At 42.3% G+C, this 25,170-nt stretch overlaps 1 protein-coding gene across 3 annotated transcripts; it reads right to left on the bottom strand.

Annotated features, from left to right (window-relative positions):
- Positions 1-1,002: 1,002 nt before the first annotated feature.
- On the bottom strand, positions 1,003-25,149 carry QRSL1 (glutaminyl-tRNA amidotransferase subunit QRSL1). Of its 3 annotated transcripts, XM_017680605.3 has the most exons (12): positions 24,997-25,149; positions 18,575-18,734; positions 18,159-18,257; positions 17,070-17,166; positions 15,266-15,442; positions 11,886-12,061; positions 11,685-11,797; positions 9,934-10,126; positions 9,341-9,458; positions 8,332-8,537; positions 6,013-6,062; positions 1,003-1,246 (listed from the first exon to the last, which is right to left on the bottom strand). In XM_017680605.3, exons 1-12 carry the CDS (start codon positions 25,018-25,020, stop codon positions 1,235-1,237), a joined length of 1,425 nt encoding a protein of 474 aa, XP_017536094.2. In that variant the 5' UTR covers positions 25,021-25,149; the 3' UTR covers positions 1,003-1,234. The 3 variants fall into 3 exon arrangements, with proteins under 3 accessions (XP_017536094.2, XP_017536093.3, XP_073076946.1); XM_017680604.3 differs by lacking the exon at positions 1,003-1,246 and having other exon boundaries at positions 5,558-6,062; XM_073220845.1 differs by lacking the exons at positions 1,003-1,246; positions 6,013-6,062 and having other exon boundaries at positions 8,399-8,537; positions 9,385-9,458.
- Positions 25,150-25,170: the final 21 nt, after the last annotated feature.

Raw genomic sequence — 25,170 nt, forward strand, 5'->3', positions numbered from 1 at the left:
GTCTAAGTTGCCTGCCTATGATGGTGGCAGTACAATTTAGCCAGCAGACTAATTCCAAAGTTAATTACAATCACAAAGTTGATTTTACAGTAGTCAGAGTTTCTTTGTTAGTAATTCTTTCATGCTGGCAAGTCATTAAGCCTCAAAATGTACAATCCTTTCCTGGTGGCAGTTCTCTTACACAAGGAGATTTTATTTTGTATTCCATACAGAGCCAAAGGGATAAGCTTAAATTTCCTTTAAGCTTAAACTCTTAGCTCAACTGTTTCTTCTAGAAATGTTGAAATTCTCTTTAATCATCATCAAGCAAAATAACAATAATAATAATTGTTGTATTATTAATACAATAATAATAATAATAATAAATGTATTGAAAATCTCTGATACCTGATGCTACTTGTCTCGTTCCGTAATATTACTGGAGCTATGATTACAAAAGCTGCAGAATTATAAAAGATTTAGGTCAAGACAACAACTTGCCAAATGATCAGTTTATCAAATCTGGTACATATACATACTTTGTTTATATCAGTTGCTCATAGGTTATACTGATTTATATTTTCCTGACATCTCCATGTTCTGTATTTGGCACAATATGAATATCGATAAGAATGGTGTGGACAAGTGCTGAGTTAATTGGTATTTCTTTTCAAGTTAATCCCTTCATCATACCATTTACTCAAGTATATTACAGGCACAGTTGACCTCGGACACCAGAGGTAAAAGCCACAGAAGCAAAAATGGATAAATTAGACTTCATCAAAATAAAAGACTTACTGTTTATATGAAAACCATCAAAAAAGTAAAAAGACAGCTTGCAGAAGGGGAGAAAATATTGGCAAGTTATCTTTCTGATAAGGGACTTTTATCTAAAATATATATTTTTTTATCTAAAATATATATTTTTTAAAAACCTCTGAAACTTAACAATAAAGACAACCCAATTTAAAAATGGGCAAAGGGTTTGAATAGACGTTTCTCCAAAAAAATACATATACACAATTCCAGCAAACACATGAAAATATACTTGATACCATTAGTCATTGGGGAAACACAAATCAAAACCACAGTGAGATACCACTTCACACTCGGATGGACAATGACGACCGCTGGCGAGGCTGTGGAGAAACTGGAACCCTCCTACACTGCTGGCGGGAAGGTGGGATGGTGCCGTCGCTTTGGAAAACAGTTTGGCAGTTCCTCAAAGGTAATCACAGGATTGCCGAATGACTCATCAATTCCACACCTAGGTATATATTCAAGCAAAATGAAAACATGTTCACACAAAGACTTGTACATGAATATTCATTGTTATTCATTCCAAAAACAGAAACTATCCCAAAGTCCAAATGATGAACAAATTAAAAAAGAATGCCATCTACACATTGAACTATTATTCAGCCATAAAAAGCAATGAGATGTTGATACATGATTCAACATGAACCTGAAAACATTTTACTAAGAGAAAGAAGCCAGACGTGAAAGGTCCCACGTGATGTAATTCCCAGAAGAGGTAAAACCCATAGAGACAGAAAGCCAAGTAGGGGTTGCCAGGGGCTGGGAGGGCGGAATGGGGAGTGGCTGCTAACGGCTGGGGGGGTCTCTTTGTGGGGCTATGAAAAAGGTCTATACTCCAGTGGTGATGGTGCACAACTGTGAAGAGATTTTCTGGTGACAGAAGTTTCAGTAATGGTTTTACATGTTGAAGAGGGTTTAGGTTACACGGGTGTATTCATTTGTCCAAACTCAGTGAATGTACGTTTAAGATTTGTACATTTCATTGTATGTAAGTTTTACAATAAAAAACAAGGTATTAAACTCAAGCTGATGTAGGCATGCTTAAGGATTTAGGGTACAGCGCACTCTGGGACATGTATTTTAAAAATAATGTGGATTAGTGCATGAATAGAGGTAGTCGAGGGATATGTGGTAAATAAAGTAAAATACAGATGGTGTGTGCATGTGTTCACTGCTTTATATTTGAAACTTTTCTTAATAAAACATGGGGAAAGAGACACAATATAAAGGCTGCCATGTCTTGGCTATTGTAAACAATGTGGTGATAAACACAGGGGTGAATATCTTTTTTTTTTTTGAATTAATGGTTTTATTTTCTTCCAGTAAATGCCCAGAAATGGAATTACTGGGTTGTATGGTAGTTGTATTTTTAATTTTTTGAGGAATCTCCACACTGTTTTCCACAGTGGCTGAACCACTTTGCATTCCCGCCAACAGTGCACGAGGGTCCCTACTTCCCCCCGCATCCTCACCAACACTTGTTATTTCTTGTCGTCTGGATAGTGGCCATTCTGACACGTGAGAGGTGATACGTCACTGTGGTTTTGATCTGCATTTCCCTGATGATCAGCCACGTGGAGCATCTGTTCATGTGTCTGTCGGCCACTTCAGGTCCCCTGTGGGAGGCTTCGTTGACACGTTGGTCCTGCTCTTCATCGGATGGGCAGAACACGGGGGCCTTTGAACCCTGTGCCAGCCAATTCTTTACCAAGAGATCACGTGAATTGTTTTACGCATTTGCAATACATCAGTTCTCCCAGGTATTTAAAGCTCTAGCCTCAGAGGAAGCCAGATCACAGGGGACCTGTAGGACTGGTCTCTAGCCTAAGAGTTCAGGGAATTGCAGTTTGGCCACATGCCATTAGTTTCTGTTATGTCTGTAAGAAAATGACTTAAATTCATGATTGTTTGCATTTCTTTACAGCTATAAATTACTGAGCACCTGTCCTGGCAGGCATCATGCTAGGTGCTTTCAGTGCGTTATTTGGACTGAATCCTCCCAACGATCCTTTGGAGTAAATGTTATCTTTTTTTATAGGTCAGGATCCCGAAGCCCAGACAGGTAACACAGCTCACGGATGGCGGTAATAGGATTCAAACCTCGGTTCGTCTGATTTTTAAACCTGGCGACTTTACCCACCAGGAATGCTACTGGGGAGTTTCCTACTATATCACACTATTCAGCCTTAGGCATCTGTATAAATACCTTCACAGACATTCTATTTTTAATCTTATTCCTGGCTTTATCCTTTTTTCCTTACTTTGGTCACTTCCCTGATTTCCTCAACTATTTACTTTTATACCATTGTAATTAATGTATTTTTAGTAAACTGCCTAAAATCCTTTTGGATTTATATTCTATTGAGGCATAAAGAAAAAGTAACAGAGAAGCCCTTTTGAAATCCTGTAATAATTACTCTTTATTTTCGTTGGCTGGGTCTTTCTCATTATTTGCTTTTATTACATTTTCAGGTTTATGTTCTAGTGTACACATGCTTCAGGCATGAAATAACTGAGGAAAGCTTTCTATTTTAAACTGCCCTCTTGTGTTTCCAAACACAATGAGAACATTTACCCTAGGCCTGCACAGTCCACACACTCTTAGCTGATTGGATGTTGGAGGAAAGGGAGGGAGATTAAAAGAAGTTAATCAAAGTTCCCAATGGGAGCTATCGTGAGAATCTCATCAGTCTGTTGCCCAACTTTGGTGGAGTGGGGCGTGGCACACGGCTCGCAGCATCTCTGAGGGTGCAGCACACGGCTTGCAGCATCTCCGAGGTCCACTCATGGGTGCCTTGCACCCAGATCTCTTTCCACCATCCTTCGAATTTTGTTCAAAAATCCTAAAGGTGTTTCTGGTTCACATTAGAAAGTACAAGTGATTTCCTAATGGGAGTCATCCTTCTCTGTCATTTTTGAAACTCTTCTATACCACATTGTCTTTTCCAGATGGCCTGTGGTCCTGATGGCCTGGTGTCAAACACCCACTCAGAGAACACTCGGCCCCCCTGGTCCCAGGTGATTTTCTTGGTAACACTAAGTGTGGGCCAACATGGAATGCTGGTTTTTCCACTTGCTGCCTGGGCTCTCTGGGGGTTGGCTGTGCCAGGTTTTGTGGCCTCACCACATTCTTCACCCCAGCAATGCTTTCCTTGTTGAACCTAACCTCTGCTCTGTTCCACCGCGTCTCACCAAGGACGCCCTCACCTCACGCTCGGGGCACCTCCGCCTTTCAGGGGCGCCCTGCCGCAGCGGCTCTCCTCCTGACAACTCCAGGGCTCAGCTGGCTGAGATACGGAGAGCATTTCCCACTTAAATTCCTGGGCAGGGAGCGGCAAAGTAAGATCCGCCAGGGTTAGGGTAAAGATGGAGAGGAAAGGAAAACCAACCCGGAACCATTTCATGCTGGGTGGGTGACTGTGAGAAGAGTCGACGTTTCACTTCCCTGTTTCCAGATTCAAATCGTTAGTGCAGCTCAAGTAGAGATACACGAATAGGAGAAATTTTATCAATATTCTAAGAAAATTTCTTATTTCAAAAAAAGACTGTGACAAAGATGTATTTGCTTGCTTCTCACATCAGACTAGCTCCTTCAACTAAGGTGGTGTTCTCCTTATAAAGCATACACTTTTCTCTCACAAATTTCTTCCTCTTTCAAGGATATAGAGTCAAAATCTGCAGCACTAGTGGGCCTGCACGGCAAGCTTTTACGTGAAGTTCACCAGATGGAGGACTCAGAGGGCGGCCCCCGGGCAGGAGACAGAACCACCGACGAGAAGGGACAGGCAGGTCAAACTCCCGCCGGGCGGCCTCCCGGGGGTTCGGCAGACCCGCTGCCTCTTGAATGGTCCCCTCATGTACCTCCTATTTAGAAAAGATTTTTTTCTCACTGAGCGAAGTGGGTTTATCAGATAATTCAGCTTCCTATTTACGCTTGTGAAGAATACTGAAGTGCCAAATTAGAACACCTGATTGACATGAGATGACAGTGGTGTTCTGGCAATACATTTTTTCCCCCAAATTTTGAATAGATTCCTATTAATGTCTCTTTGGGCTCAAGGGGCCCAAACAGCACTTGTAAAGGTGTCCAGGGGTAAGGGAACCATCAGGAATGGAGAATCTGGAGCCAGGGAAGAGCCACGGCCTCCTCTCTCTGGCATCCTCGCTGAGTCATCTACACGTCTTTCATGCTGGATATTTCTTGTATCTTGAGACTGTCTTACTAAATCCACGTTCCACTATCTACCAACTTTCAAGTCCAGTGTGGTCTGTTAGGTTGCAACGAACGTTTCCATGACATCAGTGAGCTCATCTGTGATCAGTAAACAGGAGCATGAACTCCGTGTGACATGGAGCTGTCCGGCTCCCTGGCATGGGCTCCGCAGCAGCACAAGCACAATTTTAACTGTGAGCAGCAGAGGAAAGAAGTTCTCAGTCACTGCAGCTCCGTTTATAGAGCAATAAAGGGACTGCCTGCACCTGGGGCTCCTCCCCAGAGGCCTCCCCAGCCTGGTGTGACTTGGGGCCCTAGCAGGCTGCACTTCCTCTGGACCTCGGAGCTCACCTTCCACCTGCTTTGCTCGGCACCCAGAGGCCAATATTACCCATTCTACTGTGTTGTGCATTTTTAACTTCCCCTGAGGCAGCCTCCACCACATGCTGACTTGCCTCTCTGCCTCCTGCCCAGGTTCTCTGGAGGTACCAGGTGATGGTTTTTTTTTTAGTGCTCTGGTAACAAAGACGTACACATTTTGAGAGGTTTACCCCTTAATTCTACTGCTCTTTTTAATGAACATTTTCACAGACTGCATTACTTTTCAGGAGCATATATCTCGTGTTACAGCAGAAATCCTATACGTTGTGGATACTTGAATGCTGAGATTGTTTATAATTAATTAGCTATATCACAAGGATTTTAAAAAGTGATTCCAGGGAATGCTTGTATTGACAATGAACCAAATTATAAGAATTAAGCAAGATCATTTGGCTTCTCTAGAATATAAAATCTTTAGAAGTCATTTTTAGTTTGCGTGATCTATTTATCACCACTTTTATAGATACAGAAGCTAACTTCTCATTTTCAAAGATTGATGAACAATCATCCATTACTTCTTCAAGCTGAATAACAGGAAACTGCACTTGTTTTTCAAACCATCTGGCAATTGTCAGAAGCTGCTGGTCACAAAATGCACGTCCAATAAACTGTAGGCCTACCGGCAATCCTTGGCTGGAGAGGGCCACAGGGACACTCACTGCCGGCAACCCTGAGCGGAAGAAAGAAACCTGTCAGTGGGTTAATTCTCTACCCCAAGAAGCAGAGATCTCTTCTCCTTTCCAATATTAGTAAGTATAAGACAGGGTAAGTTTAAACATAACAAAAATTGTATCACACATATTCTTTTGACTTTCCCTTGTTCACTTAACAGGGTATCTTGATAATCACTGTATAGCAGTTCAGAGACCATCTTTACTCCTTTTTGATAGATGCATAGTTTTTTGCCATGTAGTTTTACTATAATTCATTCCATTATTCTTCTATGGTTGGGTACTTAGGTTGTTTTCAGAATTTAGCTATTTCACACCATGCCCCAGCAAATCATCTTGTGCACACGTTTCTGGTATTCTTAAAAGCTTTTTAGATGAAGAGTGATTGCTTCATCAAGGGATAAATGCATGTATTGGACACTGCCAAATTCCCCTGCAAAAAAGTTGTACCATTTTGAACACCAAACAGCAAATTAAGTGCTTTTCTCCAACAGTCTCACCAAAGAGAGTGTATTATTGAGCTTTTGAATTTTTGCCAATTTGTAAGATGAGAAACAGTAACTCAGTAACTCAGGGTTTTAATTCCAGGTTTGGGGCAAAGAAAGTACAAGATCCTGGGGTATCTTGTTACCTATAAAAATAAGGAAGTTTTCAAACATTAATGGGAACAGGTCTAAAGGATACATGTAACTTGAAGGGGCCCCTGGTGGCTAGACTTGGGGCTATTAGAACATCAAAAAGAATAATGACAGTAGTTGCTTATAATACATGGAATTTAAAAAAGAAAAAGAAAATCTGTTCTTTAAAGACTGCTAGCTACTACATGCAGAAGGAGTGACAGGACTAGAAGGCGAGCAGATCGTGATTCTCTACGTGATCGTCTGGGCAACCATCGTGGACAAATGCTGGGCCTTGTCCCGAGGTCACAGGGCGCAGGTGCTCGTGGGCTCCCGGTGCCGCCTCGCCCCTCCCTCACCGTGACAGTAGGAGGACATGTGACCCTCACTTCTTTAAGCGGTGGCTCAGCTGAGCTTCCAAAAGTGGGACCAACGGACATCAGCCGTTCCCGGACGTGCAGGTATGTAGCATTTCTGCCGAAAGTGTTCACCTCAGCCCGACCCCAAGGAAGCAACCTTATAGATCCAGGTTACAGACAGAACATCCTACGGCATGAGGGAACCAGACCCTTCAAAAAAGCCACTGCTGCCTAAACCAAAAATGCTAAAGGGGGGGGATTTCTTGTCAGAAACTGTGCAGGATAGAAGACACGAGCACATTCTTTAAGGGCTAAAGAAAAGAACAGTCGAACCAGAATCCTGTATAGAGCAGAAATAACCTCTCACAATGAAAGGAAAATCAAGCTATTCTCAGAAAGAAAGCCAGGAGAATTAGCACAGACCTACCCTAAAAGAATGGTGAGGACTTTAAACAGAAAGGATATGATACAATAAAGAATCTTGATACATCAGGGGGAAATGAACACTTAAGCAAAAGTATGGGGAAACTGCAGCGTTTCTTGGTTCTCTTTTCTACAGTATGTTTGATGATTGCAACAAAAATTCTAACAGTCTGACACGGTTCTAAAAAAAATACAGAACTGGAGAATTGTTCTAGATTTTAAAAAGACATCATAAACAAATGTAATGTATCAGGGGAAACACAACTTATAAAGGACACTTTTGGTACAACAGAGAAAATTTAAATACGGACTATATTTCTAATACTATTGTATTTATGTTAGTTTTCCTGGGTGTGGTAACAGCATTGTGGTTACGGAGGAGAATGTCTTTATTCTTAGAAGATTCATGGCAAAGGAAGTATTTAGGGGTGAAAGTGTAATGATACTGAAATTTTCTGTCAAATTGTTCAACTGAAAACAAAGTGTGTGTGTGGGTGGGTGGAAAGGGTGTGAGAGGGAGGGAAAGACAGACAGACAGAGAGGAAGGAGAAAACAACTGAGCAACAGTGTCACCAGGGTGAATCCGGGCAAAGGGCACAGAGGTAATCATTACGGTATTTTTTCAACTTTCCTGTAGGTTTGAAAATTTTCAACATAAAAGTTAAAAAGTATGCTATTAAGTAAACTGATTCTGAGTACGTGTGTGTGAGCGAAGTGCAGGCGCATGCATGCCCGTGGGTGCACACACACCGCGCACTCACTCCTAAGCATTCCACGGGGGCAAGCTACCGTCCAGAACGACCTAGCCAGAACCTATGCTGAAGCCTAAAAATCCCACGAAGACCAGAACATTCTCGAGGGATCTTCACCTGCCATATTAACAGCCTGGGTAAAAATGTCATCCTGGACACTCCGTGTCCGATTGTCTTCTTGGATGAACTCCTCATACGGGGTGGCCTCGCTCAAGGTGGTGGGAGTTAGCAAGACGTCCACTCCAGAGTTAAAGACATTCAAGAAATCATTAGCAATGAGTCGTCTCACTTTCTGTGCTTTGATGAAATAACTCTCATAATTTCTGTGGGGGGAAAAAAACATGGTGTTTTAAGGGTTTTATTCCTTTGAACCAATTCTCACACATGACGCTTTCTAAAGAATCACTGGATTTGGGGTTTTTATGAGCAGGTGTCATTTAAGATTCCTAACAACACATTCAAACGAATTTCATTCAACTGTACTGTTATGATGAAGGTTTGTATATCTGGAATTTGATCAGTCAGAATTCACTACTAGATGTAATTCTACACATATAATCACAAAATATTAACTGTTCCAGGACATCATTAAACAAGAACATTCCTTTTCAGGAGAGGAAAATCAAGCACTGGGCAATTAAAGGACTGCAAAGGTTACACAGCTTGGCAGTGGCAGAGGAGGGCTAGACCATAGGTCTCTGGAAGCCCACCCAACACTCTTTCTAGTGTAATGTCTCGATTCACCTACAGTATAACAACTAGTAATTGTAAGGACTCTGAAGTTCTGTAAAATTCAAACATGCCACCAGATTGAGACAGCAGGGAATAGAATCTGAAAACAGAAACTGGGGGAAGTATGCAGTTTGTGTTTTACAGAGAGCTACAGGCAAGGAATTAAAATGCAAAATTCAAGGAAAGATGCTTGCTTTCCTGAAAAGATTAAGGAATTAGCTAGGTACAGAGTGACCCCTAAGTACCACAAACAGGCCTTTAATTATGATTTCTAATTCAATTATAAGGATTTTGCTTCTTTAGCAAATATCAACTTAAAAGACCTGATAGACATGCTACTACTTTACTTTTGAGTTGTCAAGAATGGGGAAAATCCCTGAACTAATTATCTTACTCTTTCAGTAAGAAAAAGTTTCCTGTGAGAATCCTTCCCCTCACCACAGCATTAAGCCCTTCCCGTCGGGTTGCAGCATACATGGCTTCAGTAGACACGTCCGCATCACACCTGCAGCCTGAAACCAAGACAAGAGACGTCACTTGACCAGGCGGGGAGGCCTCACACTGTGACGGCCCTACAGGGCGGGACACGGCCCTCAGTGGCTTCTCTCCTCTATCTGCCTTGTGACCGACGGGCCAGCCAGGGGTCATGGAGAGAAGAAACAACCACGAAGGGAAGTTCACTCCCTCGCCCATCCGTCTGTCCAAGCGTTTCCCGAGCTCCCACCATGCACCGGGCGCTACAGCAGGTGGACTGCCGAGCACACTGTCTCTTCAGGACCCTCACAGTCCAGCCAGTGAACTGAACTCACAGAGGAACTTGGGAGGATCCATGTGAGTGCAGGGCTCAAATGACAAAGGGGAAAGGATTCAGCGATTTACTTCTCGAATCATTAATATTATCTCAGGCAATAGTTTTTTGGACACTAGTAAGTGAAACTTTCAATTGTCTGAGACAACTGCCTTAAAAATCCAAAACAGCCATCTTACCATATTCTAGCCCATCAAATCTCGCCATGTTCGATGCCACTTCCGAGGTACACAATACATGGTAGCAGACAATGGAGTAACTGGTGTGGGGCAAGGACACCTCCCTGACCTCGGCCCCCGCGGACTCAAAGAGGCCGGCAGCTCTGGTCCAGAGAGACTGTACCTCACTTGATAATTCTGGTGTGAAATATTCCTTATTGGAAAAAGGTCAAGATACAGAAATTGGAACACCTGTACAGATGGATTTATAAAAATTTGTACTCCAGAACCTATGACAATACACTAGAAAATATGATTAAGTTGCCAGACGGTAGCTAGGAAGACTGGACTAATTTAAGAGCGCTTCTGGCCTGACGAGCGCAGTACTGGTGTTGTGAGCTGGGGGCGACCGTGTTAGAGATCGGAGAACGGGCTGGGCACTTGCATTTGTTAAATGTTCATCCTCCATCCAGCACCCTGTTAGATACTTTTCTCTCATTTAGTGCTTTTAACAAGCCCAGGCTGTAGGTATTATCACTCCTCACTTTACAAATGAAAAGTACTGAGACTCGAGATGTTAAGTAACTTTCCTAATGCTACACAGCAGGTAAGCAGAGGATCTAGGACTCCAAACTGGGTCCATTTCTACAACCTGTGCTCTCTCTAAATCCTTAAGAGAAGGCATAGCTATACCTTAATCGAAGATGTTAAAACAGTATTTCTCTATAGCAGCAGCATCAACTGGGGACAATTTTACCTTCTTCCTCTCAAGGAAGGGGTTTGGGAATATCTGCAGACATTCTGGGTTGCAAGGTTACGGGGATGGGGTTGCTGGCAGAGGGCAGGGATGCTACTGAACCAAGCACAGGACAGCTGCCCATGGCAAAAAAATCATCCAAACACTAATGCTAAGCTTAAAATGAAAAACCTTTTCAAACATCAGTAATTTAATGTCTACTTTCATGTAAGAATTCCACAATTGCTACTGTAATATAGCAGTAATATTAACAATGATAGTAAAGACTCTAACATTAATTGAGCATTTACTACGTGAGGTATGCCTCTAGGCTACGTCCTCTCTCAGGGATTAGCAAATTACGGCCCAGTCAATATGTCTTGCCAGCTATTTCTGAGAATAAAGTTAATCAGAACACAATCTCCCTTTTACCTATGGCCTTTGGCTGTTCCCACATACAGTGGCAGTGTTAAGTTGCTACAATAAACACTGTAAAACCCATAAAGCCAAAAATATTTACCAATTGACCATTTACAGAAAAACTTTATAGACTCCTGCTTAACATGACTATCTAATTTTTTTACTGAGGTCCAACTGACATACATTGTATTAGATTCTCAGGCATACAACATAATGATTCAATATTTGTATATATTGAGAAATGATTCCCACAGTAAGTCTAGTTAACATCCGTCACCATACACAGAGTTTCTATTTTCTTGAGACGAGAACTTCTAACATCTATTCTCTTCGCAACTTTCAGGTAGGCAATACAGTTCTATCAACTATAGTCACCACACTGTACGTTACATCTCCACGATGATTATCTAATTTAAACCCCACCACTCTCTAAGATCAACACTGTTATTATCCCCCCTTTGCAGATGGGGAAATTGAGCTTAGAGAGACGAAGTCACATGCTCAGGTCACACAGCTAATCAAAGTAGCAGGGCAGGATTCGAATCTAACCACCGTTCCCTAAGCTAGTGTTCTGTATTTGACTTGACAGTATTTCTGTAAAGGGCAGGGCGGTCACCTTTGGGATTCCTATACACAGTTTGCTCACATCCGTCAAACTGGGAAGCATAAATGGTTTAACAGGATCTTGTACTGTGGTAGAATCCTTGGGGTCATGCCCAGCCAGTACACCTGTAAGGATAAAACACTTATGAGGGACAGACACGGGGTTTTACAGTGAAATTATCACGTCTGAAACTACATGGAAGCATGTAATTACCCAACACAATTGCTGCATCCTCCACACATCTGGTTAGGATTCCCGGCACATCCATTGAATTCACCAGGGGAATGAGACCGTGACGAGAAACTAAGCCATAGCTCGGTTTCAGACCAACGACCCCGCAGTGCGCAGCTGGATTCCGGGTGGATCCCCCTGTATCCGATCCTAAAGCTCTGAAATTTAAATGGGATTCTCTTTAGAAGAATGACATCTCTCTAGACTTGGAATCTACCTTTTTAAAAGTATTATTTTATAACTGTATTTTCTCCTGATTGTACAGAAGTACAACATGCTTGTTTCTGAGAATTATTAAAACAGAGAAAATTGTAAAGAGGAAACAAAATATTCCACCACCCTGAGGCAAACACTGTTAACATTTTGGCAGATTAACTTCAAGTCTTTTTTGAATGCATTTTTTTCATAGTTCAGGTCATTCTGCAACCGTAAGTGTCTAGTTCCTCTTATGTTTATCCTGAGCCTTTTACTATGTCACTAAAATTACTGAAAATTTAAAATGTATATGATATTCTATTATATCAACTGGCAATTCCCAGTATTTTAAACTCCATTCTCCTATCAGTATGCATAAAATCTTACACCGTTCTTTAATGGAAATTTTACAATATGCTTTCATAAACTAAACACACCCCTCTCAGAAATTCAGACACAGGCCCTCTGCTACCCCACTTAGAATCATGGGTAGAAATGTACTTTATTTAAACTTTATGTTGTTGCCAATTAGCATAAGAACTCCATAATAAATTTACTTAGTGAAAACCCCTTTTAAACATAAATATTTACCCCTATGTCTGACTATTTTTTAGGCTAACTTCCAAGAAGTAGAGTTAATAGGCCAAAGGGTCTGCCTATTATTAGTTCTTAATATATATCATCAAATTACCGGTCAGAAAGGTTACGCCAATTTATATTCCCAACTGCAGTGAATCAGATTGTTTTATGTTTCATTATCATCACTGAGTATTAGTACCTCTTAGAAATTGGTTAATTTGATAACTAAAAAGCCTTGTTAATGTACGTTTAAAAATAGTTTTCAGAGTTATTTGTATTTGTTTCTTTGCTTAGTTTCCTATAGTTTATATTTTTCTTATTAAAAACCCAAGGAACAAAAAAATCTAACCTTGATGATATTATGCTAAGTGAAATGATTCAGTTACAAAAGCAGAAATCCTGTATGATTTCACTTAGATAGGGGACCTAGGTGGGTAAATTCACAGACAGAAAGGAGTGGCTGGGGGGGCTGGAAGGAGGGGCAAGTGGGTGCTGGTGTTTAACGTGTACAAAGCTTCAGTCTGCAAACGAAAGCACATCTGGAGACTGGTGGTTAAGCAACAGTGGGAATGCCTGTAACACTCCTCAACTGGACACCCAAAAATGCTTATGGGCGCAGCATAGGGAATATAATTAATAATATTGTAATAACTTTGTATGGTGAGCATTTTGTAACATCTATAAATGTCGAATCACTATGCTGTACACCTGAAATGAATATGTCAACTGTACTTCAATTGAGAAATATATTAAATAACTTAAAAATCGCAAGAACTTCCATAAAAACGTTAAGATGGTAAATTTTGCCATGTATACTTTACCACAATGAAAATCAAAAAAATTTTTTAAACTGTTTCAGGAAAAAAGGCTTTTCTAATTAGAAAAGTACACAGGCCTACTACAAAAGTTAAAACACTATCTAACTACATAATGTGTGAAGTAAAATTGCTCTTACAAATCATTGCCCCCATAATAATCCTGCTATCCATTTGATACACATTTATCCAGATACTTTGATGCAATGAATGTAGCTACATGTTTAATTACTACTTTTAACAGAAAGAAGCTCATTCTATATATACTATTCTGCAATGTGTTTTCCACTTAACAGTGCATCACTGACATCTTTCCATCACTACATGGTACTCTGGCTCATTCTTTTAGTGGCTGTATAGTACACTGAGAACATTCCTCTTTTTAAGGCTGTTACACAAGAAACAGATCAACAAGGGGGAAAACAGAGCAGAACACTCGACGGTTTGGGACCCACTCAATCTGGAGTTACCTTGGGTCTGCGCTTCTCTCGACTGTACCTGGAGTGAGGCTCTGGACTGAACGCAGCTCCTACGAGTCTCGTGGCCCTTGCACGCTACAGAAAATGCAAATTGGACTGCCTGTCTTACCAAGTCATTTGAGCTACAAAATCAGGCTGTTGCTTTCATGATTTCTAAACGGATACACCTTCTTATTAGGATTCACTGATGGCTGTGTAAAAGTAAAACCTACATTTCCATAGGAATTGTGTGTCAAAATGCCATCTTCTCCACATTCAGAAAGATGAACACTAAGTGGGGTGATGAGGATAGAAAAAAAGGACCTAATCTTGCAGACCTAACTTGTCAGAACTCTCATTAATATTAATGCAGTGCTTAAAATTCCACAGAGATTAAATGAAATGGTTTTACTTGTAAATAAGATTTCAGAGAAACCAAAAAAAAATCGGTAGAACCTAAGTCTCCACAGCCCCCAAAACATAAATAATTTATTGGTTGCAGTGCCTCTGAATCAACTCAGTTTCAGGATAATTGAGGAGAAATAAAATACATATATTAGTACTAAAAAACCACTTTCAATTTGGTAAAATTGAGACTGGTAACATAAATGTAACAACAGTGATAGCTATTTACTTCCCTTTAGGTTTAAGAAATGCTCACAAATGGGAACTGAAACATACACCAGGAGAGATTCTTCCCAAATACAAAGTACCACCGCTGAACAAATTAGCAGCTTACAGACGTGAAGAAACTTTATTCACTGATATATACATTTAGCTGTGGACTTAAGAAAACACAGTTTTAAAAATCCCATTGATATATATTAGAAGTGTCGCTTTTTTCCTTCTTTCTTCCTTTTTTTTAAAACAAGAAAGCCAGATTTAGATGAAGGATAAACTAACAGTTTAGCTCAGCAGCACTCAACTAAAGCCATGGTACATGAGCACCTAAATAGTTCTACATCAACGGGAAGACATCCAAACAACTTATTTAAAAAATGAAATTCAAAGAAGTCCTTCATGCTAACTGGGTTATTCAGTAAGATCCGTAAAATCACGTTTTTAAGAGACCCCGGGACTACAGAGGAAGAGTTTATCTTAGAGTTAAATGTATAAAATACCCATAAACATACTGCACAGCTGAGTGTATTTATAAGATATGATTTTGATACACCACTGGGCACAGAAAGCTCACTAAAGAGAAATAAAAACACCAAACAAGGTATGCACTTCTCTGTCGTCGGATCTTGTGTCTGGCGTGCGACCACCTGCGTGCGGCTGGGTTTGGAAGCACGCGCAGAAACAAGCCTCTTACGCAAAGCACGTGAGCGCGGACACGGCCGCTGCGCTCCCTCCCGAGCTGCCTCCAGTTATGAGCCAGTTTGCGCGCTCGTTCTCGCCGCGGGACTTCGGCCTCCTCTGTTCTCTGTATTGTCTTGAATAACTCCAGGGGTTTTTGACTGGTCCGAATACACCATCGGTGCTTCCAGATCTGGGATGAAGAAGTACAGCAAAACACCTTAGTGGAACCACCATTTTATGTGAAAATTTCATCTCCGGATTGTATTATTTGCTTTGGACACTAAAAATCCACTGCAACCTGGACTGGAGAAGGCAGGGAGCCTGCCTGGACGGAGCTCCCACTGACTAGGTGGCTGGGGAGGTAGAGGCGGGAAGCAATGTCATCTGGGGGAGGCAGTGGAGAGAACGAGTCTGTTAAGAGGCTTTTCATCCCAACTGATCACCCAATTCAGTTTAAGATGATTTCCTTCATAGGTTAACGTCTTTCATTTGAACAATGTCACAAACATTCAAACAGTTACCAAGAAAGAAATCTTTTGAAGAAATCCCTCTGTTAATCATAAGTTTTAAGGTAAGCATAAGTGGAATTTAATACTTATTTTTAAAATATTTAAGTAATTTTAATCTTACAGATAAAGTGCAAAAATAAGAACAGTAAAAAGAACACTACACCCTTTCCCCAGATTCACTATTATTAACATTTTACCCAATTCGTTTAATCATTTGTGGGCTTTTTGTGTGTGTCGATATATACACATTTTTTTCCCTGAACTATTTAAGGGCAAATCATATAATCATGGCCCCTTACCCTTAAATACTTCAGTATATATTCAGCACTTATTTCCTGAGACGAGGTGTATTCCCTTAGGCAGTCATAGTATAGTTACCAATCTCAGTACACTGAACACCAATGCAGTGTTTTATCTAACCTACTGTATGTAACCCAATGTTGTCAGTTGATCCAATAATGTACTTTATAGCATTTTACCCCTCCTACTACAGGATCACATTTAGAGTCAGGTATTGTGTATATCATTGCTATGGTCTCTTTAGCCTCTTTTTTCACTTTTTTAATCATTCACCAGCCAATGGATATTGAGTTATTTCCAGTTTTTGGCAATTATGAATAAAGCCATAATAAATATTGTACTGAAAGGCCCTAGACAGCGCTTTTGTGTAAACATATGCCTTCAACTCTTGAGTAAATGCCTAGGATGGACTGTTGGGTCACGAGGGAAGTGTGTTTAATTTTATAAGAAACCGCCCAAGCGCTTTCCAAGAAGGCCACGCCCTTCGGCGCTCCTCCCAGCTTCGCGGGAGACAACCGATCGCCCGCATCTTTTCAGCACCTGATACTGTGGCTTTCCAAGCCGTTCCCATAGGTGCATGTATCTCACTGTGATTTTTTTCATGTGTTTATTTACCACCTGCCATTCTTTGCTAATGAAATGTCTGCTTACAGACATCTTCTACCCTTTTTCTTTTTAATTGGGTTATTTTCTTATTTTTGAGTTGCGAAAGGTTTAATATATGCTGGCTACCAGTTATTTCTCAGCTGTTTTACAAATTTTCTCCCAGTCTATCGTTTGATTTTTCATTTTCTAAATGTGTTATTTCAAGGTACAGTTCTTAATTTTAATGAGGTCCAATCTGTAGTTTTTTATTTTATGGATTGTACTCTGTGCACTATCTAAGAAATCTTTACTTAACTCAAGGTCACAAAATTTCTCTTACATTTTCTTTTAGGTACCTACACTAATGACATTAAAGACACAGATAAAAGAAATAATGAAGAGGAAAATTCCCATTTTACTTACCCCATAGCAAACTCATCTAAATTTGTTTTTCCCAGTAATAGCGCTCCCTGGTCCAACAACTTCTGAACTACTGTAGCATTATAAGGTGGCACATAACCTGAACAAAATTCAGTTATTTTTATTATGAGAGAAAATAGTGAACATGTAAATCTTATGCAAGAAACAAAATTTTAAACTGTGATTAAGCAATTCATACTGGCAAGTGTGAATTATTCCCAATCTGACTAGCAGGTTGTACTTTCTTCTGAAAGTTAATTTTTTCTATTGCTAACTGCTATATGTTTTCTATCTATTTCTATCTAAAAACAGTGACTTTAACAGTTAGTACTACAAAACAGTAAATGATAGAGATGTACCTAGTTCATTTGAAATGCATCGCAAACCATTATTTTGCTCATGGTACTGGACCTTTTCTTCCCAGATGATGCTCTATCACACAATAAGTTTTACCTATTTCTAGTCAGAAATAGATCTTTCTTTTCAATTAAAGTTTCCTCTAGCTAGTGCATGTTCCAAAACAACCAGCAATGGTCCGGTTCACCTCACGGAGTACCTCTTTTAGTGAGCGGTACTCTGAGTGAACTTTTCCAATTTCTTTTTCCTCCTAGGATCCAAAAATCTTGATAAACATGCTTTCTTTTGACCTACGAAACTACAAAGAATAAAACTAAGCATCATATATCCAGATAAGTATAGTGATATAAGAAATGGAGGTGTTGGGAAATAAAAAAAAAAAATCACCGGGCAGTAGAAGCTAACGAATCTTCATACCACCCTCAAGAGAGGAGTTAAGGGCAGCCACTTCACCCTTATCTCAGTTACCAGTGAGTGGGAACTGAGTCTTCCCAGAAAGGACTTCTAAAAGTTCCTGCAGAGTGTACATCCATTGAGCGGGCCTGCCTCTGAGGAATAATTCTGCATTCTGAAAGAGCAAATCATAAAATGGAAGTACCCCAGCCTAGGTATTTCCTGTGCAGGTATAATTAGTCTGAGAATATCTTACTGATTTTAGTATCTTATCTCTAATTGAAACTGAAAAATAGTTACTTTTAATAAAACTATTAATGCTCTGATCAGTTAAAACTTCACCTTTTAGCATGTTTGATGCGCATGTTGTCTCGATGCCAGACGTGCTGAAGTTGTCTTTTACAGCGACAGGAATTCCATCTAAATCCCCAAGTGAGTGACCTGTGTTAAAAAGCGGAAAGAACAGGAGATAGAGCTCGTTCAAAATATAAAGATGCATTAATAACTAGTTATCAGAATAAATAGTGGTGCTCAGTAAAGATGCTTCTCCAGAAATCAAATTTATGTTAGAAATTTATTAGTTGGACATCTAAAACATCACACATTCACAGCCTCATTTTCACTACACCTCATGGCAAGTTCTTTAAATAAGGGTATGTTTCAAGTGAACAACTTTACTTGCCAAATGAAGACTACTACAGCCAATCAAATTCTTTCTCTAGTGATGTAACAAGTAAGTATAATTCAAAGTGATTTACCTTTCTTATATCTTTTCTCTGATTCTTCAGCTTGCTTTAAGGCTACCTCTTCTGATACAGTAATATAAGCATTTAGGAACTTGGTCTTCTTGATAAGGGAGAGGCATTTTTGACAGAGCTCTGTTGGAGTAATTTGTCCTTGTTTCAGTGCTGTAGAAACCTATAATATATACAATTCGAAAACCCTTTACTAAGTCTGCAGAAGTTTCAAACATTATTCGAAGGGGCAGATAGAAGGGTTAATATAGAATTTTGACGAGAAGCTTGGATTCAAAACCAAGAGGACACTCACCAACATAGCTGGGTAACTAAGTCAGCCTTGATCAAACAAGAGCAATGGTTTAGGCAAAGCATCCTGCCTAGGAGTAGAGACCCAGCAGGGGTGAAGTGTGGTTTACAGTAGAGTGTGTACAGAGAGTACAACACAGGCAATCCAGAGTGGAAAAGAAGAGAAATGAACCGGACAAGGACCGGCAGGACTTTAGGGCTCTAATTAAGATCTTCCTGTCTATTGTAGAGTTCAAGTTAAGAGTCACTACAAATTGAGAAAAATGCTTATAAAATATGGGTTCAATAGCAAACTAAAAACAAACACATTTTTCCTGAAGTCCCATCTTTGATGTATGAGGAAGGCTAGTAAAGAGGGCATCAGAAGAAACACCGCTCAGCAAGTACCAGAGCCTGTATGCTGATCGTAAGTGAAGCCTCAAGTGACAATCTAACACTTCCTGGAGGATCTAATAATAAATACTCACTAATCAGATAAAAAGAATGAGTAACAAGAAGTCAGAGATGATACCAAAGCCCTGGAGATAACAGGAAGAGTGGGTAAGATGGGAGCTCAGAGACAAGGGGTCTGCAGGAGGAGGTAATATTATTTAGAAGGGCAGACAGGCTGCTACATGCATCACTACTCTATTTAACCCTTAAAACAACCACATGAGTTTTGTAATATTAACCTCATTTTACAGATGAGGAAACTGAAGCTCAGAGAGGTTAGTGAATTGTCCAAAGACACACAAATAATAAATGGTAGAGGTGACTTCATGACACACACTCTTCACCGTTTCTCTCTGCACCAGGGAGCTGGGTCTGTCCCCAGTTCCCTGTATCTTCAGGTGTCCATCAAGCACTCGAGGGGAAAATCTGCACATGATCAGCTCTCAGCTGCTGAAGAAATCGTCAAAGCAGTGGTACCCTTGGGGCTGAGGGTTTTACGTGGGAAGAGCAGTGCAGGAGGCCGCTCAGAGGAGCCCCCCTGCTGATGGGCAAGAGGGGAAGGGGGTAACCACGGGGACGCTGGGGGAGGGACCCGGGCGGGGAGGGGCGGCTGGGCTGGGCTTACGGAGGCCACCTGGTAACAGGGGCATTTCTGCTGAATGGTTTGTATGAAATGTAAACTCTTTAGAGGAAAGAAGCTGGAGAGAAATAAAAGATAGCACGGTGTTATAATATTGTGAAAGAGACAGTGGTAGGCTGGGTGGAAGTGAGTCAGAGCTAGCAGATACCCAGAGCCAGAGAGGGCGGCGCGGGGCAGGCGCGGCCCGTGGCCGAGTTGTAGCAGGGAAGACAGTGACGCCTGCCACTTTCTCCCCTCTACTGCCCCTCAGGTTCCTGGCGCCCACTGCCTTCAGGCTGCCTCCCGACTCCCCGGCTGGCATGAGAACATGCGGTACCAGGGCAAGAAATGAGATGGTCCAGGAGCACTCACTTCAGACGGACTGACTGTCACTTGTAGGGAACCCTCATTGGAGAAAACCAACGGGGGGCTGGAGAGAAGAAAGGATGACCAGGGGCCAGCCAGCTCGAAGGACTGGGCTGAGGGCTGTGAGACCCACGGCACAGCTTCTCCGAGACACATCTGAGGGCATCACGTCTGAATACACAGTGAGATCAACTGTGAAGTTTCTGTTAAAAAAACCAAATACTCTTTCCTCGGCACTTCTTTCCTCCAATGGGAACGGGCTTCTCCTGGAGGTCACTGCTTCCAGAGTTTTCTCAAGGGGTGGCTGTGCCCCTCCCACCTGCAGGACCAGACGGCCTGGCTCCGGGGGGAGCGTGTGGCCAGGCGTCCTCCTCGGCCGGGGTCTCTTCTCTCCCCTCGTCTCAAAAATCCAGGTCCTTCTGAAGCACGGGCCTCGGGGGCTTGTATCGCTCTCCCCAGTGTGTGACTCTCCAGTCTCCCTGGCCCTTCTCATTCCTTCTCACTCACTGCAGATGCTGGCACTCAGTTCCCAAGAGCCTCCTTTATGCGCTCCTGCCCTTCCTGTGGACTGCAGCCTTCCAGCGCAGCATGCTGCTGCCTGGCCTCCTGGTCCCTGCCCTAACGTGGCACAGGCCTTTCCTCCCCATCACGCTGGCCACCAGCTCACAGGGTGTCACACCCTGGATGCATCATTAGCAGCAGCTGTGTAACCTCTCAGACTTCAAGTCCAGTCACCCCACACCTCCTGTCCCCTTGGCTCATTTGCTCTACTACCCACTTTGTCAGCAAGAAAATGGGGACCTCCCTCCTACAGCCGCAAGGAGACGGGCTCCCCCGATAGCCAGTGCAGCCGAAAGACCCCGAGCTCCCGGTGGGAGTGCAGCCCTGGCTCACACCTCGACATCAACCCCATGAGACTCTGGCGAGCACAGAAGCCAGCTACCCCGTTCCTGGACCTGACCCATGAAACTATGAGATGTTAATGAGATCGCATTATTTTAAGACAAGAAGTTTATACTGATTTGTTATGCAGCAATAGAAAACCAACAGGCCTTCTTAGAGAAATTAAGAAATCTTCCTTAGGAACCACTCATCTTAGAAACCAGGGGAAGAGAAAATAGTTACTACATGTAATTTAGTGACTTTGTCCCTGTAACAATGTTAATAATAGCACTTAGTTCTAGACTTTGTGCTAGTTGCTTACATATCATTTGATCTTTACATCCACACTGAGGGGCTGATATTATTATTTCCATTTTATAGATTAAGAACTTCAAGCTCTTGTGTGAGGTCACAGAGCCAGAAAGCAGCAAAGCTGAGATCCCACCAAAGCTGCTCTTCCAAAGCCGGTGCTCTGGGCCACCATTCTACTTCCTGTGCCAGGCGTTACAGCACGTTCTCCTCTGTAACAAAGGGCACAACATTTCATTAGCTTTATACATAGTATCACAAGTTCAGTTAGGAAGAGAACTGTCTTTCAAAAACAACTGTCTTGATAAATGCTGACGGTATGGGAGAGCCCTGTGGGCTGAGTGTCCAGTCGGCTATACAACCCAGCAACACACTCCATTCATACTTTTGTCTCCGATTCAAGAAAGCTCATCGAGATCACTGGCAACCTGCACCTTCCTAGTCCAGTGTCCCTGCTCGGTCCTCATCTCTCAGTGCTTCTCAGCAGCACTCAACCTAAGAGGTCGCTCCCTCCTCAAGGCACTTCTTCACCTGGGCTCAGGATACCGAGTCCTCCCGCTTTTCCTCCTGCCTGACTGCGGTTCCTTCAAGTCTCTTTAGCTGCTTCTGCCCCGTTACTGACCTCTAGACGTTGCAAAGTTTTAGACCTTCTTCTACTTTTACACTCAACTCCCCAGGTGATCTTAACGGGCCATACAGCTTTAATTATTTTCTATAGTCTGGCCAATTTATACCCTCATTCATAGCCTCTTTCCTGACCTCCAAACTCTGTATCCGCCTGCTTAGGAGTCATTATTACTTGGCTATCCAGGAGGCATCTCAAAATTAACATGTCCAGAACAGAGGTCTTGATATGCTCCCTTGAGGGTCTCTCCCATATGGAGGATCCTCAGATAACTAAAAAGAGAACTCCCATATGACCCAGCAAGCCCCTTCTGGGTATTTATCTAAAGAAAATGAAAACATCAGTTCAAAGAGATACATACACATCCCCCTATGTTCACTGCAGTATTATTAACAACAGCTAAGGTACGGAAACAACCAAAGTGTACGTCAGTGGATGAGTGGGTAAGATGTACATATATACAATGGAATTATTCAGCCAAAAAAAACAAGACTGAAATCTTGTCATTTCAGACACCGTGGGTGGACCTTGAGGGTATTATGCTAGGTGAAATAAGACTGACCGAAAAAGACAAATACCGTATGAATTCACTTATAGGTGGAATCTGTAAGTATAACAAATGAACAAACAAAATAAAACAAAACTCATAGATGCAGAGAACATATTGGTGGTTCTCAGAGGGGAGGACAGTTGAGGGGTGGGTGGAATGGGAGAAGAGGGTCAAAAGGTACAAACTTCTAGTCATAAAATAGGTTAGGTCGTGGGGATGTAATGTACAGCTTTGTGACGACAGTCAACAATCTTGTATTGCATATTACGTAACTTTATATGGTGATGGGGAAATCTAGACTTATAGTGGTGATCATTCCATAGCGTCTACAAATATCAAATCCTTATGTTGTACATCTGAAACTAATAATGTTACCTGTCAATGTCACTCAATAAAATGGCAATATACCTCAATTGAAATAAAGGAAGTAGGGAAAAAGTAAGTCTTTCCCATCTTGATGTTACCATTTCCCCGATTGCCCAGGTCAAAAACGCAAGCATCCTCCGTGCCGCTTCTTTCCCTCCAATCCCACATCCAATCCACTAGCAAGTCCTAACTTACCAACAATACCCACTTCACATTACCTCTACTTCCGCCACCCTAACCACTGCTGCCATCACCTCCGGCCAAAGCAACAGCCTTCCAACTAGGCTTCCCGCTTCCACACTCGCTGTCTTGCAAACCATAGTCCTTAAGAGTAGCCTGAAGGAGCTTCTTACAGTTTAACTCAGGGTATGCCCACAAACTCACAACTTTCCAGAGGCTTCCCATTATACGTTGAATAAAATGCACACTCCTTACCATGGCCTAAAAGGGTCTCCATGATCTGGCTCCTGCTCCGCTCTCTAACCTCATTTCTCACTACCCTCCTCCTCATTTACTCCTCTCCGGCATGCCAGCCTTCTTGCTATTCCACAACAGGTCAAGGCTGCTCTTGCTCCAGTCTTTGCAGCTACTGTTCCCTCTGCCTGGAACACTCTTCTCCCAGATCTTCCCAGGGCTCACCCTTCAAATCCTTCACGTCTCTGTTAACCATCACCCACTCCTCAGAGAAACCTCCCCTGACTACTCTAAGACATCCAGCTCCCCTGCGCTGGTTCTCATGCTACAGCCTGCTTAGTCCTTCTTCATCGTACTTTCGCTAGCGAAATTACGTTATTTACTTAAAAAATTTATTTAATGCCTACTTCCCACAAAAATGCAGGTTTTGTGAGGGCAGGAGCTTCTGTCTATCTTCAGTGCTAATTCCCAGGGTCTGGAACATGGAGGTACTCCATAAATGTTGGTTGAATAATTGAATTGTTTAAAATTAGTAATCTATTTTCCACAGAATAGTTAAATTTTCTTAGGCTAGACTCCCAAGAAGCCTATTGAATATATAACTAATTAAACTTTAGGTTTAATAATATTAGCCTGTTGACTGGCCCGTAGAAACACTGGGATCATGCCACAAAAGAGGAAGGTAAAAAAGACTCCCCCCTTTTCCTGAATGTACCTATATTAACTGTGATTAAATCGCCTTTGGGGCGCTTATGGGACCTACGAAAGAGGTGTCCAGGAGGCAATCACCATTGCAGCCTAGAGTTAAAAGGTGCCAGGCGTTACAGCACGTTCTCCTCTGTAACAAAGGGCACAACATTTCATTAGCTTTATACATAGTATCACAAGTTCAGTTAGGAAGAGAACTGTCTTTCAAAAACAACTGTCTTGATAAACTGTCTTGACCTCACACAAGAGCTTGAAGTTCTTAATCTATAAAATGGAAATAATAATATCAGCCCCTCAATGTGGATGTAAAGATCAAATGATATGTAAGCAGCTAGCACAAAGTCTAGAACTAAGTGCTATTATTAATATTGTTACAGGGACAAAGTCACTAAATTAGAGTTAAAACGGTTTAGGGAATCATTGCTACCTTAGTGGCAGCTGAAGCCTCGAGAATGAACATGTCAAGGCGGGAAAGAGCCAAAGATCACTCCTTTGTATTTTGCAGAGGACAGATGTGCCGGGCCTCTTAGCGAGACCTGCGTCAGGAACCTGGGTCCGGACCAGAAGCCCGCCCCGAGACGCCACCCCAGGCCCCACTCGCGCCTACACAACCGTCTGCGAGAAGCTGGTGTGCACTTACGCCCCACAGCCCGAGGTGCAAAAGCCTCCCCTGCCCAGGTCCAAACTACAGAAAGGGTATGGAGAGCACAGCCCAAGGGCCCTGAGGTCCGAGTCCCCACCCAGGTCCAGGAAGGAGGCGGCAGGCCTGGCCGAGATGCGTGGACAGGCCCGGGGACGCCAGGTGCGCGGCTTCCGCGCACCGTCCTGCCCTCCCTGGGTCCTCAGCAGCCGATTCCACTCACCTCTCGGAGGGTCCGGCCCAGCATGGTCCTCGTGCCCAGCCCAGGGCGCAGGGCACAGGAGGGAACGAGTAAGGTCAACGCCCGCTCCGCTCCCGGCTACATGGGCGCAGCCATCTTTGATCGTCACGAACCTTTCAGCACCAAGCTCTTTGATTGGTCCAATTGCAGCCCGAG

Source organism: Manis javanica, chromosome 13, assembly GCF_040802235.1.
Source record: "Manis javanica isolate MJ-LG chromosome 13, MJ_LKY, whole genome shotgun sequence".
NCBI classification, from domain to species: Eukaryota; Metazoa; Chordata; class Mammalia; order Pholidota; family Manidae; genus Manis; species Manis javanica.